Here is a 20958-nt window from a genome sequence, read left to right on the forward strand (position 1 = left end):
CAAGATACGATTGGGTCCTGTGTCACCAACACACAAAGGAACGGGGCCTACGAGAGCCTCGGCACGAAAAAGTATAGCGAACGGAAAAAGTGGTCGCAGCTACGCTTGAATATACCTGACCGAATCGCGTCCACTCGTGGTGGTAGCATTATTCTGCCATTGATCGTTCATTCAATGATTTATAAATCCTCGAGTTTTGAAATCTTCACATCTCTGAATTCTTCAATTTTCGAACTTTGAAATTCTTAATATGTGGAATTTTCAAATGTCGATATCTCCAAAGTTTCACAACTTTTTCAATATGTAAAATTCCACTGTCTTCAAATACTCGGGCTTCTGAATATTCAAATTGCCAAATAACCAAATTACAAGTTATCAAACTTGTACAAACTTCCGAATCTCCAAATATTTTAATTCTCGATTAAAAAATATCCGAGTATTCAAATTTTTAAATATTCAGACGTTCAAATCGCATTGAGCATTTTGTCAAAATATCGAAAGCCTTTTTTATTCGCTGAGGCAAGAACAAAATTGGAACGTGAAAACTGGAAGTCCAGGGCAAAATTAAAGACCTAATATTCTTATCAACGTCTGGAACAACGAATTTCGTAGGCGAATAAAAACAATCCACGAAATCATCGTGAAGAAATTCTGGAGAAGCCGATAAAAGCGAGCGTGGTTTCCGGCGACGATCGTCGAGATTCGAAGCGTAGGAAGCATCGTTTCTGTTTAAATATTCATGCAACAAGCGTTTCGTGCAGAGACTTCGTATAATATGCTATTTTGTTTAGGAAGAAGGAAATACATACTACGAAACCTACGCGTCTCAAGCGACTACTTGAGTTACGCGTACGAGCGTGGCTGCCCACGTTTCGTGGTTATTAAATAATAACGAGAAGCGAATGGAGCTGGATAAGGAGACTTTCATTGTAAGATACGAGTTTAAAATATTGGAACGAGCGAACTTGTTTGCGGAAAATGATACGACGCCTACGAGTACAACGTGCGCCTTAACAGCGGAAATTAATTATCAGGTTAGCGTAGAAAAGAAAATACTAAAAAAGGAAATTCATTTATACCGTTTGATTTTTCTTCGAATCATAAATGGTTCCCTAACTTTATGAGTGACTAATACTTGCTACCTGATAAATAGATTTACCAGTTTATTATGAAATGGAGCAAGCTATAAAATGTTCTCCTCCGTATTATCATAGTTATTATCAGTAATACACAGTCAGGAAATTGGTATGTTGCTTTAACAGTTGCGAAATTTATTACGTATAATTACTAACATGATACGATTAATATCGTGGTGTGCAATTATATTCACGTACTCAAAATCAAGCTTATTTAATCATTATTAATGTATTATTCAAACCATGACGAAATTACGAAGTTAATAGAACGAATACCGGTATATTCCTCCGAAAGGACAAGATCTACACATGGAAGCCACGATTTTGACAATTGCGTGAGGCTAGACCACGATCTTCGACCATGAACTTTCTAAAAACTGACCCACCTTTTACTCGCAGAACATCAAAAAACCATTAGCTACCAAAAACGATAACAGGAAGAATTTATCTGCTTCCTTGAGAAAGAAAACACTTGTTTAAAAAGCGTCGTTAATAGCGACAAAAATCTCAGTAATACTTGACCATGTACCATGAAAACTGTGCCACTGTAATATTAAATGACCAGCGATAAAAACAAAAGTAATGTACTGTAAGGCTCTTAATGATCTAAGATTCTCTACGATAAGTTAATATTTACTAATATTACTGACTTCGCAGAAGTTAGAAATTCGTTTTCCGTGCAAAAGAATCTATAACTCGTAACTCGTAGAATTCTTCGAATAAAATTACTTCGGTTGTGCAACGTGCACCCGAAGCTGAAGAAGCAAGTGGGGAGGATTTTCTGCAGAGTCAGAAGGTGCAAGTTCAAGAGAATCATTCGAGACGTCCGGAAATAAAGTTACACGGTGTTAGTAACCAGTGCAGCCGCAACGTCGCACAGCCACAAATCGTACTCTCGAGGCTGGACAAAATGAGAGCAAATTCCATGGAGTCTAGTGTTACGTACAAGGGTCTAGCAGAATATAACTGTTCATCTAATCAACTCTAAGAATGACCGTCTTTGATAATAGTTCCCAATAGCTGAAATGACTGGCCATTATTCCTGTCCTTGATGACAGTAACTGCTATAGCTCTTAATCGTTTGTCTTCCAGATAGCATCGATAACGGATCGTTCGTGCTCGCATAATAACAGAAATTCATTAACATAATGCGATCCATGTATTTAGTACGCGTTTAAGCATTATGTGCCGTGATAAGTTTCAGAAGAAAGTTAACGTTTAATGGAAATATCTGTGTGAATAGTTGGGGAAATTTTAGACAGTGATATAACACCGACGTTAGGTCGTACTCTTTTTTAAAAGTTTCGATTTTTTTTTTTGAGATAAAATTGCAAGTGAAAATGGTAATTATACTGAAATCTTCTAAATTATTATTTTTTCCTATTTTTTAGTCATATATTTTATTCTTCGTGAATTACGAAATTTGTGTTAGTCTGATATTAAAATTTAGGAATCGAAAACAAATAAAGTGAAATAACATTTTATACGTGCTCTCAGCTTCGTTAGAAGAGGAGATTGTTTCGCGTAAGTACCTCATAGCTCGAAGGCAAGCTGTGGTCTAATATCGTTAAATAATCGTTTGTTACAGTAATAATATTTATGCCTTAGAGGGGTGAGATGTAAGTATGCGAGGTCTCGGAGTCGTAAAGTCAAAGAAGTAACGCAAATGGTGAGTAAGGGGTCGTCTCGCTTCGTATTAACCCTGAAGAAGCTTCGATCCTTCGAATACGTTTCTGGTGAATCATCGTGAGCTATGTCAGGTCGAATTCTTGGATGGTACACGTACCCCTTCTCTGGTATGCAGGGATACTTCCTCTTCTCAGAAGAAACTTTCATATTTGATGCTTATGTACCATAACGTGACAGGACTGCATGACATCCTTCTTAATTTTTTGACCTAGAAATTGTGGGTAGCTCGTGTGTCACACTATCAGTACTTGAAATTAAAACCTTTGGTACATCTTGGAGACTTGTTGCTGATTTTACCCTAACTTTTAGAGCGTGTAATAAGTGTCTTCCTTTATATAAATCATATGCGAGTAACGCATATACAAAACATTACAAATATTTATAAATTTATTTATAGTATTTACAGTAGCCTTCTATCTCTTTCCATTTTTTCCTTTTTTATTGCTTCAGTCATCAAATTATAAACGCCACTGTGGCAACACCAATGGGATATAAGCAGAGTAAAACGAAAACTTTTGCACGAAAGTTCCATTAATCCTAACCTTCACCTTAAACTCTCTCTCTAATATTAGTACCATCTTTAGAACCCAATCATTAACTGTCCAATTCGCTATTTCTGTTGCCTAATGGTCGCTTCCTAATCGTCTAACCCATCGTTTAAAGACACCCAAAAAAGGGCCAAGAAACAATACAATATATCAGACCTAGCTTCAACACGTTACTTCAGAACCTGGATCCAAAATCACACGGAACAAAAGGAAAAGAATATGGCAACAAAGAGACACACGAAACTATACAGCGCTGCCAAGCCGAGGATAGCCTACATGTTCTTGCGAACTTGCTTCGAAACACGGTACCCTCTGCCTGCCGGCAATTAACTCACGAGATTGCTAATTAACCCCGTGAGAACACTTGGGAGGATCCAACGCTTTGGTTTTCACGTCCTAACATCGGACGCGACGTTTCGTTTCATGCATAGGACGAGGGTTTCCAAGAAGTGTTACTCGCTGTGCGTTTACTACAATGAACCTGTAATGACGTGGAGGGGAACTTTCCGCTCTTTCGACCAATCACAGAACACCTGAGAACGTGTTTCTCGCAGGAGAAAGGTCTGGGAGTCCGTTACGATCGCTGCCTCTGTCGAAGTTCAATTGCACGAGACATGTGCAAATATATTTCGATCACGTGAAGATTTTGACGATTTATTTGCGATTTATAGAGACGGTTTGATATCGTTTGTTGGAAATTTAATCCTTTCAGGACAGTATGTTCTTTTGGCATGCGAGAAGAATAAAGTTTTATTCATTGTCGTTACAGCGATGCAGGAACTGCTCAACAACTTTAAATCTTTCTTACAATTTCTTAGGAGAACTAACAATTACACTTTAAAAGAACCAGTTTCAGTCTACCAGTTTCACCTTCGTACTAATGAACAAACAGGTTTCATCGGTGAGCCCAATGAGAGACTACAAAACCTAGAGAACCGCAACTCATTCGTGTTGAAATCGTGAATATGCGTACGTATAGTAAGAGATTATTGTTATCCAAAAATAGAGAGTACGATCAAGAAAGACTAATGTCACAGCACTTTATTTATAAAATATTATATTTTCCCACATTGTGACGATCGTCGTCAAAATTCAATGACTACATATCGTTAATACTACCTTTTTCATTTTTGGAAGTTCTCGCTATAGGAATCTTTGAAAATCAATCTCGAATCAGCTATCATATTTTTTTTTCAATTTGCATCGTGTCATCGGCCGATATCATTGAATTCTCTCTGACAAAACTAAAATAACAAATGACACTACGGTCCTAAAATAAAATCTCGATGAAATCTATAATCAATTATTAAAAAATAACGTAACAACGTTATTATTCGACCTCCTCTCCATCCACTAAAGATTAAAATCTTGTTTGCAACCTTTTTAATTTTTTAACGAACTTGGTACCACGAAGAATCTCAAAATTTTCCTTAAAACGTCTCTGAAAGCTTTTCTAAGAAATGTTACAATTATTTCCAAGATGTTTCGTGTTTTATGACAAATGCCACAATGTGCACGACGTAAACATCAACCTTCATTCTGCGGCAATAAAACCGAGAGAGGTACTCCTTTTCTTTAAGATTAGATTACCTACGGGAGATAGGTGCTGTAACATGAAGTGGACACGGTACACGGCAACCGTAAGGCAATCCTTATTCGTCTGAAGCTCTCGAGAGAGCTTCGGAGGCTATGCAGTATGCACTTTTATCTCGAGCGTCCCGTTTCCTCCCTCTCGGCGCTTTCATTATCGTCGTGGGAGCCAGGGAATCACACGAGCGAGATCACTCAATGCGACACAGTCTCTGACACGCCGTTGCACGCGAAAACCACTCAAGGCTGTCCGCTTTTGTTGGCGAATCATCGAAGCTCATCGATACGTAAAGATGTCAAGGCAGTTTTTAATGATACCGAGATCTGCCTAGGATTATCATCGTCTCTGTTAGATTGATCTATGGATCGTGTGTCATTTTGAGGATTTTCAAGAGATCAATTAATATTTAATTGAATAGAAGAGTTTAGTTTGGATGAATCAGGAAGGAAGTTGAAATCTTGTTCTTGAGAGTGTAGCTTTATAAGATTGATATTTGTATCTATGTTTAGACAATTTATGTTTTAATTCGGTTCAAAGGATATATCTAAATAAAATCTTCAATTTGAGATAATTAGAGAGATAAGCTAAAAATAATTAATCTCTGGGAAAAAATTAAAGCAAAAGTGAAACTTAAAAAAGAGACCTATGTATGCTTCCAAACATTGAAAACTTAGATATCATTATTATCACAGGATATCATTTGTACATTCGTTTTTAAAAAAGTAGCACTTATGCAAGTACTTGCTTCTTTATCGAGCTTTATAAGGAAGATTGATATTTGTGTCTATGATTAAACAATTTATGTTTTAATTCGGTTCAAAGGATATATGTAAATAAAATTTTCAATTTGAGATAATTAGAGAGATAAGCTAAAGATAATCAATCTCTGGGAAAAAATTAAAGCAAAAGTAAAACTTAAAAAAGAGAGAGGTGCTTCCAAACATTAAAAACCTAGATATCATTATTATCACAAGATACTATGTGTACATTCGTTTTTAAAAAAGTAGCACTTATGCAAGTACTTGCTTCTTTATCGAGCCCTTCCTATACTCTCTCCATTTTGTATACCTCTACTTAAGATTAGTAATAATAATTAGTAACTTCTCCTTGTGATACATAGAAATATTTGAACTCCTACTTCAGATAAGAAAGTTATTACAAAATTATAAATGAGCACCAGTGACATATAGTCTTGTATAATATTGAAAACTACTCGATCGCCTATCACAAGATATAATCACGATCGTTCCAATCTACGACTCAAAACATAATTATCAATCTCATAAATCTATCTTCGAAGAAAGCATTCATTAACACAAAACATTAAACGCAAGAATTTCTACGACTTGCAATTAACTTTCACATTAATATATAAAATATAATTATCGATGCAAGATAACAACTTAAGGCACTAACAATATAAATTCAATTCCACGCATTCTTGCTACCAATCCTACAAGTAGGACAACGTAATTTTGTTCCATTAAAACAGATGCAAGGTAAATAAGGAACGTTCAGAAAATTCTTTTTTTTCACGGACAATTTGTCCGTTTCATCACGGGCTTTAGTAAATAATATCCGGTGACGAAAGACAGCCTACTATCCAGGTTCTTTCTCAAGGAACGCATTTAGCCATGTCCTACGATCTCGGTTCTTAATGAGGTTCCCGCTCTTTTTCTCGTTTTAATGTTGGGAAAAGATCCATCTGGCTTACCTTGAGGGCGCAAAAGATGCAGGATTCCCGCATGCAGGCGTGCCCGGAAAGCTCCCTGAAACTGCGCCGAAAGATGTCGAGGTGCCATAACACCTGAAACAAGAGAAAATGAATTTTTAAAGGCGTGTAAAATTGAGCCCGCGCCACGGCGATAACTCGTACACGCTGACAAAATATCGTAAAGCTCTGAGAAAATACCATAGCGAGGTTTTCGCTCTGAAAACTAGATATTTTATAGTTGTAGAGTATATTTTCGTGGATTTTCTCCTGGAGCATTGTAAACAACGGAAGTTTTATAGTTCCGTACCTTCTGCAATAACCTTTTTGTAGATCGATAGGAATACCGTTCTATGATCCAATTTACAGCATTTCTATGTTTTATTGAAGTTATATTGGAATTGAATTATTTTATTTTCTGTTATACTTTCTATATTTATTTACTAGTTGTATTATATTCGTATTTAATTTAATTCTAGTCATTCAGTACCTCTGTTTAAAAAATTCAAATTGCAAATTATTGTCGATTGTATGATAATTAATATTTTGTACCTGCTAATTTTAAACAAAAGAGATATTCTTTATGTTTCATATACATCAAATTAGAACAGTTCAGATAATCTTTAATCAGGGTTGAAAAAACGAAGGACGTGTATAATGGAAATTTTTCCTACGATTAGAATATTATACATTTTTGTAGAGAATTGTGTTCGTACTATATCTCATACGCAATTTTCATACATCTTTGCAACTCCTTTTCATCGCGATATAATAACTAATAATAAGTTTCTGGGATCCGGACATATCGAACAAATGAAAAATACAATGGTGTGGATGTGCATGCAATATAAGGAAGTAGTATGTAAATACAACAGCATGCTGTGTGATATGCGACTCTGACCACGCACGATAGTAGTCCACAGTATCATGAGCACATTATTATTCCGAGGGAAAGTAAATCACAATTTCCGCGGCCATGTCCTGTAGCATAGCGGAACATTATTTTCGCCTTTCCGGTCTGACAGGCTAAAATATCCGGTGTGCTCCTCAAAATCATACACCTTACGTTTGGTAAATTATCAAGCAACAAAATTAATATATCACCTGACTGTATTGTGTAGCTGTTAACATTAAAATTATTAAAATCAAAATCGAAGTTCTAATAATAATTCTCCGTGTAAAATCATAAATGTACAAAACAAAATTTAGTTCACTTTAGTTATATTATTCTTTCAACATTAATTCATTAAATAAAATACACTTCTATTTATACTATTTATATAATAAAAATAAAAGGTGTTTCAAAATTCTTAAGCGGAATTTTGTGTAACGTTAACGTGAAATATAACAGAAACGAGGAAACATCGTGATGGCCTAATAACGCGATATTTTCGGCTAATAGCTTCAAATGATAATTTGTTGGACGAGCGAAAAACACGACGAAAGAGATTGCCTTTCATGCAATTAAGTTAATTGCAGAATTCGAGATCGCAATAAAGCGTGTTTATCGCGATATCATGGATCCGATTTAATTAGCTGTAATGTATTTTTGCGTGGAGGAAGAAACATGGGACTGGAACGCGGCTAGCTACCTACTTTTGTGGGTCGCGTTCCCTCCGAATTTATTGGAAGTTAATTCGATTCGAAGTTCATTTACGGAACCGCGCTAATTCAATTAAACACGGAGAATCGACGCGTTGTAAATTCCAATTAATTTTTTCTTCAAACGTCTCCATGTTCCGGTTGAGTCGAGGACAAATGTTAAGCAAAATGTAGAAGTGATTGAAAGTGTGTTTGCATAATTCTTTAAAAATATTTACTTAAGAACAAGTTTTGGTAACGCCCTGGTTCCTTGAAATGAAGAGAAAAAGCTAATTCAGATTCTGAGATTTGAAACTCTTTAATTTGATCTTGTTCGTTTTACTGCAGAAATTTTTATGAGTGTGTTGGAGATAATGTGGCAAACTGAGAACATCAAATATTGGTTTACTCCGTGTATCTTGCGTTTCAACGTACGATATTTCTGGAAAATATTCTAAATTAATAATATTTAAGCTAGATAATATAAAAAATGTTTGAAATTTATTTCACTCCTCATTTTAAATATTATAGCGACTTTACTTTGAATATTCTATTCTATATCGATATAACATTCTATTTTGAATACTTCATTATATCTGGATATTATATGCCTTTAAATTTGTCACAAATACATTACCATCCGCAATGTATTCATAAATAAATAATTCTAACAAATATATTTCAAAGAAATATTTGATAAAGTCACAGATTAATTATAATATGGATAAATAGTGAATAAAATATGTAAGAGTAATGGCTGATATTATATTCTCGAAGGATATGTATAACCTAAGAAATCCATTGAACCCGCCTCATTCATGTTCCGTATTACGAGATCCGTGGCGTTCTCTTTTTTCTTCAACGTTATCATAAAAGGAAGATCCAGAAGTGGTGTACGCGTATATGCGGGAAAGTGTTTTCATTGAATGGACGTGTTTTGAAAGACTCGTGAGACCCAACAGGTGAACCAGGGTCCTTCCACGGGTAGGAGCGTATTAACATGACTTCCAGGTCAAGTCAAAATACAGTGCTCGAGAGACAAGTGCACGATTTGGTTGTTATAAATTTCCCTCCTCAATGCAGCTTTTATTTTTTTCCCTGTCAAAGGAAGACGAGTATTTCGACGATGTAAAATACGAATGGCAATTTATCCGTAAAATTAATATTTAGATAAAAATTATATGGCAAAAACTATTTAAGCAAATAGAATAGTTCTGTGAAACTTTTGTGACATTGTCATTATATCAATTTTAGAAGATTATACATATACGTCCTCTTATGTTTAATTATCTTTTCTACCCAAGAATGCAAAAAGAAAATTATTTAGAATTTGTAGAGATAAATCGTTGAAAAATGAAATAACTATAGGTCCGTTGTTTATAAAACAACGGTAATATTTACCGGTCTCACCTCGATACATATTAATTGACAACTAATCAACGTGTGAAGCAATTAATGAAGAAACGTTACGGTAACAGTTACTCGTTCTGTTTGTAAAGATGATTGGTCGCTCTGTTACAAGAAGATGGAGTGATTCATTGCGAAAGTCATCAATCAATATCCTCTTACTTAATGAAATCTGATGCGGTATCTTTCAACGTAGCGTAAAAGCGTCATAAAACTTTTATCTCAAAATTGTCCACTTTTACAATTTTCCAAATTTACCATTTATGCCTTTCAACTGATCAATGAAACCTCTATTTATATCTTTATACTTTCCCAAATTTGTTCAACTTGTTCTTAATTGAATCACGCGTTTCTTTTTATTAACTCGTTCCGGCAAAAGGAAGTCTCATAGAAATTACATTAACTCTTTACAATTGCAAACTGTGCTAAATACCTAATTATTGTTGCATGACTCCGAAGCATTCGTTCAGGACTGCTTCATGAAACGCACCGGTCTTGAGGAGAGAAGCATTTATTCCTCCACAGACTTGCAACCTTGTTAAATTTTCTTTTTTCCAGTTATGCTATAATTCAATATATACCGTAAAACGGAATTTCATTGCATACAGATTAATTTAAAATAAAGATACAAGTAACTGGAAACTTGCATCCTTCATAAATTAAAAAGACACTCTTGTGTAAATTCAATCGTTGATTTTATCTCTTTATAAGAAAGCTTGTCTACTTTTCTTCCCTTATCAATCATTTTCTTTATTAACTCTTCATAATCGTATCAGCCAATATAATGGATTATTACTAACAATATAACATTCAATATCAGCAATACTGTTAAAAATTGCAAAATAAATACAAAATTATTTGTTTCTTTTTTTCTTGAATGAATTAAATATTTTAACCAAGCTTTTAATTACTGCTCATTGTTCACCCATTATTCTTAACGTCTAGATAAAAGAATTGTATTAAGCGAAACAAAATTATCATTAATCGTTCTTTTGAAAAAAGATGATACATACTTCTGAATTAATATTAAAGCGTGAGCTCTACTACCGGAAAATTTTTCTAACAATGCAACAGCGATTTCATCTTTGTATCAATTATTATTGGTCATAAGTCAATCCACGTGATGCCATGCGAATCATAAGCGATCCACAATGTTTATAAAATTGCTTCATTTTCGAGTCGCTGCTTACACCTAATTAATCGTCATAATGTTACTCTTCTCACCCGATCCCTTCACTTCTTCAGAATCCTACAAAAAAAGTCTTTAACTTCACATAGCGGCGGTGAGCGTATTGTATATAAGTCATCGATTTCATCACGAAAGTGCCTCGTTTCCCACCGGCGTATCTGATTTGCATACGTAACCGACAATTTCACGCGATTTCCATACGCGATCGACCCCATACACGCGATGGACTAATCGCTAAAACATCTAAATAGAAAAGCTGTAGTGGCGCGGAAATGCGTTTGATCGCATTGCTCTAAAAACGCGTTCATTCACAGACGACGAGAGGAGTGACAGGAAAACGAGAGGAAAATCGATCGCGAGTCGCCGCATAGCTTCAAGTTTCTTGCGATTCCATGAACCGCCGCTGTTGCCCACCGTTTATGTTATTATCGACAAACCGCAGGAATATTGGCCACCTCGAAGTTTTAATCGCTCGTTTCGAAACGACCGCCGCTACCGGGCTCCATTAAATGTGTGCCAACTCGAGTTTTCTCCATTTCGAGAGTTGTTCACACGTGACAACGCCTCGTTTGGATCGCGAGAAGTTGGGACACGGTGAAACTATTCGGAATTCTTGCATTGTTTAAGGTATTCGGCTGATTTGAATAAGCTGCTATTGCAAACTTGGGATATTTTTGTGGCCAATTAAGATCCACGTTGAATACTTCGATAACTCGTGTACAAATTGTTTGTTTATTAGCAGATTACAAATTAGAACCTACTTAATTTTTGCATCATGAGAGTTCGACTATAGGAATTAAGCGTAAGAGAAACTTTGTAAAGAAAGCTTCACGCGTCCATAAATATGAATTTCCAAAAGTCGATATCATTTTTATGCGTATTAACGGCGATTCAACGATCTATTATCAAATATGAAATTCTATTGTCGATTTTGTAACTTTAGATACTTTCAGCTTGAACATTGAATATATCGATGGTAACGTAATATCAATACCCGAACATTTTACGGACAAAAATAAATCCCAAAATACAACAAACATCTCAGCGATCCTTGGAAGTTCGAATATACTATACCCCGAATTTTACCTGCCTTTTTTTCATCTTACATTTCCACTCCTCTAAAAATCCATCACAGTCGAACCGCTGACCACAACCACAACCTGACCCTGTAGTTCCATCCCTCGCGTGAAATTCCTGAAACCTTAAAGCCGCCACTACTACTACTATTACTACAAAACGTATCAAGGCAACAAATCCTCCGGGACGGAATACAAGCAAGCCCAGTATACACGACGTGATTTAAACGAGCGCGACCAGACATCGAATCAACAGGTACACAGCCTCGGGATCGAGATACATGTAACGGTATATGCGTTATTCCAGCGTATCGAACTGCATCCGAGAAAAGTTGATCTTAACCACTCAGATATGTCTACACGATCTACGGTCTATGATTGCAAAATTAACGATAACGTAGTTACATAGATAGCTATAAATCTCCATTAGTAACGAATACATTGTCTAGGTGTGCCGCAGGTCTACATATCTTGATTTTGGTAATTCACAGAAAGATGCAAACGTATAATAAATATACTTTATTTCGAGGAGCAGCGTCCTCGAACTTAGTTTTTCTCTGTGCTTTATTCTCTTCGTCACAGTTCTCGCATTACCTGTTACGACTTTTGGATTTTGTAATATTTAGATCGCGAATATTCACGGTAGACGTGTCTACTATATTACCAAAAATACGCATCTTCTCGATTAAAAGAGAGCAAGTATAGTATTTGTTATGATATATAGCGGGTGGACCAAACGTCTGCGAGCGTTACTTTTCCCTAGCTGTTTTTATAAAAGTACCAATCTGCATAAACATGCGCAGCATAGTAACATTTTTCGGGAACCAAGGGCAAGTTAGCGAACAAACGATCTAATGCTATATTTCATGAAGCAACGTAGAAAAGAATCAAACCTTGGCGATCTGGAAAAGGGCTTGCCTCCTTGGTCTCTGCTCTTGCTTCATCCTCGTCCTTTCTCGGCACGGTGCCAACACGAATGATCCTTCTCTGGGCGTCGCGAGACGTTTCTTTCACTGTCCACCGATAACAACTGCTCGAGATCATCCACGATCGATTTTCAATGGATTAAGGACGCTAACACTGTACATGATTCAGCCGTTCTTTTTGTTTTTTGCTTTTTCGATGAACAACACGAGAGCACAGGACGATACACGAAGGTCGCGCGTAAAGCAACAAGTACTCTCTTAGCCGGGCGTCGGTGCAACAATGCCCGGATAGGGCTGGGACCGGACCGCGCCGACAGCAGCGCCCATGGGACTCCTGCGGACAGGTTGGGAAACGCGCCAAACCTGGTGATCACCACTACGGACCTGCGTTCGTGCTACCAAGCTACAGTCACTGTCGTACGAGGTATAGTAAGATCGTAGTACGCTATAGTATACGAAGTTTCTGGATGGAGTTGGAGACTTCAGGGACGCAGGCTCATTGAGTTCTGTTTGAGAGTCCTAGTTTACATATTGGGTGTACATTGAACGTTTTGCGGTATGTTTTAGCATTATCTGGCACGTTGTATAATCGTTTCTTTTTTACAGCGCAAGATTGGTTTGACAATGTTTGAACGGGTTTGGAGATTTGTTTAGGGAATTACTGAGATAAAGATAAACGTGTATTGGATGTTTTTAGCGTGTTATGGAGTCGTTTCTTTCTTGAGGGTGGAAGATTGATCTTGGAACGTTTGAATAGGTTTGGAGGTCTGCTCAGGGAATTATCAAAGTAAAGGCGTGTCGTTGGAGATTTTTATTGATAATTTTGGTCAAGACAAATATTGCGTCTTTCACAATATAACATTTATTGATATTTGTCTTCGCATAAAAGTTGGATATGCGATGTCCTTTGATATTCCTGTGCTTGCTTTTAAACGTAAAGAATTGGGTTTTCGAGCGTATGGAAGTTTGAGAACTGGCGATTAGAGAACGATAAATTACTTCTAGCTGTATGATATTACTTAAAGCCCGCCATTGATGATCTTTTTTCGTTTTTTATATGCCAAAAACATCACACGCTATTAATACGTGTAATAAAACATGGGTGCAATTGAACGTTAATAATTTCCACAAAATATCAAATGTCATATAAACTGTAGATATTCTAATACTCTAGATAATCTGATTCTTTCAACCTAAAGAACCATAAAAAATAAAACATCAACCTGAATAAAGGCCCTAGGAAGAATCTTGACAAAAATATAGACGGGTGCGTCCCTGTTGTTTACTACAGTCTACACACAGCCATAATTTTTACTACGAGGAGTGCAGCGTGGGTGAGAGGGCCGGGGTCAGTTGTAACGTGAAAAAGAGAGGGAGAAAAGGGCGGTTGGGTAGGGAGAATCGGGTTTTCGAACGGGCGGAAAGGGGAAGTGGTGAACAGGGCCACGGAAAAGACTCACAATGTGGTGGGGAACAGGGAGACGCCGATGAACGTATAGTCGTATAGTGACACAAAAGATGAAGGAAGGGGTGATAAAAGGGGTAAAGGGAAAGGGAAGAAGAGTGAGCCCATCACGACACTGACAACGTTTTACGTTACGCTACGATGCTACGAGATTGTTACGCAATTTGATTCGGGAAAGAATGAGTAATTTTGGGAACTCTTTCTCCTTCGTTCATTCCCTTCCTTTTTTTCCCTCGAGGGCTGTGTCGATTCGTATCTACCTCCAATTTCTACGTTTAGCGTCCCGCGGCAATTTGCACCAGGGTCTTGTTCCTTTGTGGGCGTGTGAATTGTGAACCAACTTTATTAATCGTGTATACGAGATTTTTCTGTGTTCGTTACGTCGGTGAATGGGCGTACTATTTGCGTACGTGTTACTACATTAATATTAATCAGAAAGTATGTTCTTCGGCGAGATTTTTTAACTATCAATGAAATTCAATTTCTTGGGAACTGGTATGTGGTTTTCTATAGATGATATTAGTCAGAAATTGAAGTTTTGTTTTCACGATGATTTCAATAGTTCAACTCTGTTATTATGTTTAAGTTTAGGTGTGCGTGCCTCGAACTTTAAACAATTTCCCTTTATTCCCTTATTTGATGTGTATTTGAAGATGTACGTGTATAGTAGATTAAAGAGAGGCTTCGAAAGAATTTTCTTTTGTCTTTTTTTTATTAGAAGTGTACGATTATGTAACCTGAATATTTTCATCTCCATTTTATGTAATATTTATTTAGAAATTAATTTTTATTACTTTTTAACGAATTTGATCAATTTGAATTATATTGTTTTTACCTAAGTTTTCTATAAAGAGTTTCCATGCCAAGAACGAGGCAAATTAACATCTGTTTTATAGAGAGCGCTTTCCTTACCACAGTAAAACACTGTAATTTTAACCCATTACCACAGTATCCATAAAAAGGTATCATTTCCAAAACATCGTTCATAACGTCCAAAAGATACAAATTTGTTCCATTTGTTCGTAACACATGACTATCCAAAGGACTCGCATTATACTCTCTACAGACCGTATGTAAATTCATATGGCGAATCGATAAACGGCAGGAAATTTTTCTGAATACTCATAGAACGTAAGGAAGGCTGAGAATTATTGCGTTACTGATTCTTGCAACAGAGCTCATTCCATTTGTCCATAATCGTAAACCCTTCGGTGCGTGAAACGCTGGCACGTGTTCAATGGAAGAAAAAATTGATATTTTTAAAAGTAGAGGATTGAAGACGTTGTTGTCATTCGCGTAATTCACGACCCATAAAGTGTTTGGAAAAATTGAAGACCTTAATTCGAATAAAGTGGTTCAGAGAATAGAGGAGAATGGAGCTGAGTCGCTTTCAAGCGTTCTTTCGTTTCAAACTGGAAATACAAAACAGATTTAGCTGACGCCCTCGCAACCGGTCTTTAGATTTGCATGGCGCCGAGCTCCGATTCAGGATCGTTTCTGCGCGTATTTAGTCTCCAACAAAATAAAGCGAAGTTTAGAGTCTGAGAAAAATTTACATGGATCGAAAAAGACCAACAGCAATTTTGTTTCGTAATTTATTGCGAAGCATTGTAATTATTTAAACATGGCATCTAAGAATTATGACAATCCGAACAGAAAGTTGAAGTGAAATGGAAAAATATTTGTCAAGAATAATTTACAAAACTTTGTGATATTCTATACAAATTTTAAAATCATATACGAATTTATGATACCACATGTAACAAGTTTAAAGGAATTTTTTATTCTAAATAGATTGGCAAATTTTATTTTTTTAATGCAAATTATATGTATCTTCGATTTAACGAATTAGCATGTTACCTTTATCATATGATAAATCACACGTAATGTATATTGGTATCCATAAAAAAAAGCATTGCAAAACGTTTGTTAAAGGTTTTAATAACAATAACCACATAAGAACTACAAGAATAATATCGAATAAATGCCCTGAAAAATTTCCAGTAATTGCTCTAATTTAATTTAATGGTCCACAATGTTATGGACTACTGTACGGAGTAACGTATGAAATTGGAAATAATTGGTAGAGGTACCGTTTCGTACTTGACGAAGTGAACGGATCCTTTACGGGAAACCTCGTTTCTAAATATCTTTACGTGAACAGGAAAGTAATAAAACACGTACTATCAAGATAAAAATAGAGTATAAAAATAAACAATCGAATATAAATGAAATTCTAATACCTTCCCTTTTCGAATAAATATTATTATACATAATATTCACGTGATAGTGGGATAGAAATAAAATTCAAATATTTTTGAATAAAATTCCTCTCTAGAAATTCGATTTCAAATCCAAATTCCCACTACAATCTATATTAAAATATTAATACGATATTTAGAGGGTACTAGAATAAAAATGGAGTTCTAATACCTTCGCATGAAAGTTCTCAAATTTTATTTAATTTATACTTTACAATTTGTCCAGCTGGATATTTGGTAAATTTTTCTACCAATCCTTAAATTTCTTTAAAAATTCTATTTCCCATCCAAATTTTTGTCTAATATTATAATAAACGTATAATGTGATAAAAGTTCTCGAGATAACAAAGTAGAAATATAATTTCAAAGTTGTAATACCAACTTTTTTAAACGTCTTCGACAATTCTGATTTAAAATTCGAAAGTCCTTCTAACGCGCATTTAGAACGCACGGAAATGCAAGCACAACTGCGGCAGTATATTTCCAGTGATCTAACCGGAGGGCGATCTTTTCAATTAGAAGACGATATTTCTAAGCACGTAGGGCGCCGGCTTTTCACGGATCTGGCGCTGTGTTTGAGAATTTCCAGACGGGTCCACTTGTCGGGTCCAACAACAATGAAAGACTTTCTTTTCGGGAGAGTAAAAGGAAGAACGATAACAAAGAGACTGCCGGTCTCACGCTCGTGTCAGCCTCTCCTCTTTTTACTCGGATGCTTTGCAGACCTCCTACGCTGGTCTTCCAGCATCATAACGATATCCAACGGACAATTGTCTGAAGTATTGGACGAACTTTTGAATGTTTTTTCTCGTTTCCGTAGGATAACGTGTGTTCTGCTTTTCGTCACTAAGATTCCGAGTTTTACGGACAACGTGCAGAAGAAGTTCCTCCAAAGAGAAGAATATATAATGTTAATTATGTTATTTTATACTTGAATCCATGTGTATAGTGATATAGAGAAATTATTAATTTCTCTATGGACAAATTGGAATCCTTTGACAAAATTTGTATTTCCATTCATTTAATTTTTATTTCAAGTATAAAACTTTTGATACTTGTAAATTAAATAGTAGGGAACCTTTAGATTTTGTTAAAATTCGATAAAATTTACCGAATGTCCAGCTGAACAAATTGTAAAGAACAAATTAAATAACAATAAAAAAATTCAATAATGCAAGGTATTTTATTTTATTAAGCTTGAATAATACAGAAAAGCTTTTATCGATTAAAATTGGGTAGCAGAAAACCATTTATCTTCAAGAAAAACCTGGTAAATATAAAAAGAAATTTTTTGATTTGAAGTGTATTATATAAATTTAGATAAACAAAGATCTCATTTAGATCTATGTCAATTTTATCAAATGTCCAAATCTAAGAGATTATAATAAAATTCAAGACTTTATGTTGCCTGAAATCACAGTTTATCGCGTTAGAATACCAACACGTGGCTTCATCGAGCGTGTAATATTTTCCACGGAAAAGCAACGTGGGCGGTATGCGCAACAGCAATAGCCTTTGTTCGAGACGCGCGAATAGTTCGAAGCTGTGGATGATGAACCGATTGTAATGTCTGCTTGAGAATGTCATCGAGAACCGCGTGCTTACGAACTTTACGCGCAACCCACTATCCTATTTATCGACACTCCCCCAGATTCTTTGCAAATACATCCCAAAGTATTTACACACCTATGCCACTTAATGTTAATATTAATTGTCTTTGCAACTATTGTATACATTCTTCTGTGTTACCGCATACTTTGTTGTGTTATGTGATTTGTTGTATAATTATAGAACCTTAACTCATCCTAATCTGTAAAGAATAAATTTGAGTAGAGTACGATACAATGTGTGCTTTATGAGGTATAAAGCTATAAAATTATAATTTCAGAATTTAAATTGAATTGCAGAAATGTATTATACAATCAGATAAAAAAGAGCAATATATGAAAAGATAGTTCTTCAGAGCTCAATAATACAAGCTATTCCATCACTTTAAAATTGAACAGCTTCTTTTCCTTTATTATCTAATTTGTACTTTACAATTAGTCCAGCTGGACATTTGGTAAATACAAAATTTGAACAGTGGAAGAATTTTTATTCTTCGAAGTTGAGAATAGCATAGAGTTTCTTCAGTTAACAGAATTATAACTGTAGTATAGATATTTTTCAAAGATCTTGAGATATATACGAGAATTAGTTGTCAGTCTGCTGAGAATAATTTTCTACTTATTAATTCCAATCCTTGACTGGTCGTCAATAAATTTAATAATAAATCAAATCCCTTGAATTTGTTCTCTCCTTCTAACAAATACAAATACACGATACGATTTTATAAAATGTCAGACGTTAATCACAAAGGAACAAGCCCGATATCAGTTGACCTCGGCTATCCATCGTGTACTATTCAATTTCGAATCAGTACGATTTGAAACGCATATTACGGTTGTATCGCATTGCTAACAGCGCGTACGACGATCGTTTATTCATTAGCTCTTGGTACACAATGGTAATATTAAAACGCGATACGCAATAGTAAGAAGGTATAACAGTACTTTCTAACGCGAACGATATTACGATATCCGATGCGTGAAAGAATCGGCGTGCAGGGGTGTGTTGATGAAACTAACAAGCTTCGAAATTTGACGAAGGAAATGTCATGTCATATGTATCAGCATCATAAAAGATATAACTTTGAAAACACGAAGCTGGCACCCCGTTGGGGGTAGCCACATGCTACATTTATTTTATTTTATTTTTTATTTACCAATGAGATATAACACTTTACCAAATGTCCTTCAGGACAAATTGTAAAAACCAAAATAAAATAAAAAAAAAAAATATGTATCAGCTGTATCACGATTAGTATTCCAAGTGTCACGACATTGAATTGTAAATGAACTTTTGATAATATTACATTTTTATATTTAATTCGCTCGTTGACAATGTATGTCTTTGTGTACGTACATCTGAATAATGTGCATTTTATACTATACTCTCATTCTATTGTATATTTTAACTTTGTGTAAACTATAGATTTGACAAATAATTATCAAGAATTCTATTGTGCATGGGTACAATTGCATATGGATGTTACATAAATATATGTTTTCTCATAAATATTTAATAATATTCAGAAGCCACTTTGAAATTTATATATAAAATAATACAGAAATTTATAAAATTTCTTTTCTTTTATTTGCGTTTAATTTACAATCAATTCTCGTAGAAAATTTTAAGTAAATTTATCTGGCGTGGTACTATAACATGATTAATAAGTGTTTATAGTATGTTTTATTCTATTTGAATCTAGTGCTTAGGTCTAAGGTGTAATGTCTTTTTAGCCTGCGGATCTGTACCGACGTGTCGAATAATTGAGTAATTAGAGGGTTTTGGTGGTTGTTAACTCTTGTGCTGTGTCTATTGCTGAATTTCTTTTTAAAATAATTTATTAATTTTCACTCAATTTTTTCATTTTCTTTCATTACATTGTTCTCGAATAGATGACACAACTGCACGTTTTGCCAATAACAATAACCGGGGAAAAAATATGTTTATTCAAACGTAGTAGAAGTCACTGAAGACCTCTAAAAGAGATCGAAATCTGTTCAAAATTCTTCACTCTGAAAAATACCATTCAAGCAACCAAATACCTTGTCACCGACTTCCTCGCCAGTTGGTGTCTCTTTTGTACGAAACGCAGCCGCTCGCTTTTTTTTTCTTTTTTTTTTTTTCTTTTTCCTCGATATTATAGTTAAATACGTGGCACGCACGTTCCAGGCGGCAATTCGACTGGCTCTCGATATGTGCACCCCTTGCAGGGTTTCACTTGCGCATCTGTCGCCATGCAACACCCTTCGATACAATGCAGGTGGTAAGTGCGTGTCCTTCGATTGAAGTTTCGTCCCTTTACGCACGCGAATTGATATTATATTGTCTGTGATAGCAATTTCATGAATTTTTTACGAAACATTCGTGTGTTCTTGTAACATGAAAAAGATGGGTGATGTGAAAAACGAAATATACCCTAATTCACTAGAAAGCTACTTTTAAATTTAATGTACGTCCTGTGCAACGTAGAATCTACTTTGAAAAATGGAGGAGCTGCTCGTATTATTAAATTGTATACTAAATCATCCCTTGTAATGATTCTCCTTTCAACCTCGTTTCAATGATTAAATTTGCAATAAATAATCACAGATACAGGTTAGATGGTGTTACAAGAGATGGATTTTACTTTTAGAGAATCCAAAGGTTACTCGTGTCGTTGGATTACTTCAGCACACTCTTAGAATAACAAACTAAAATCAACGCAAGGAAACTTTCACAAGAATAACATCAGTCTTCTAAACAAACTGGACTATTCAATCACTACACACTC

At 35.4% G+C, this 20958-nt stretch overlaps 1 protein-coding gene across 4 annotated transcripts in view; it reads right to left on the minus strand.

Moving 5' to 3' along the window:
- LOC132909865 (uncharacterized) overlaps positions 1-20958 on the minus strand; it is a 133898-nt gene that overhangs the window by 29469 nt on the left and 83471 nt on the right. For 3 of the 4 annotated variants that reach the window (XM_060965009.1, XM_060965010.1, XM_060965008.1), the window contains exon 3: positions 6679-6771. In XM_060965009.1, coding sequence (XP_060820992.1) covers positions 6679-6771 — 93 coding nt within the window. Of the gene's footprint in view, positions 1-6678; positions 6772-12821; positions 13156-20958 lie in introns of those variants that run through there. The other variant, XM_060965012.1, reaches the window with a different exon arrangement.

This window comes from Bombus pascuorum, chromosome 8 (assembly GCF_905332965.1).
Source record: "Bombus pascuorum chromosome 8, iyBomPasc1.1, whole genome shotgun sequence".
In the NCBI taxonomy this organism is placed as follows: Eukaryota; Metazoa; Arthropoda; class Insecta; order Hymenoptera; family Apidae; genus Bombus; species Bombus pascuorum.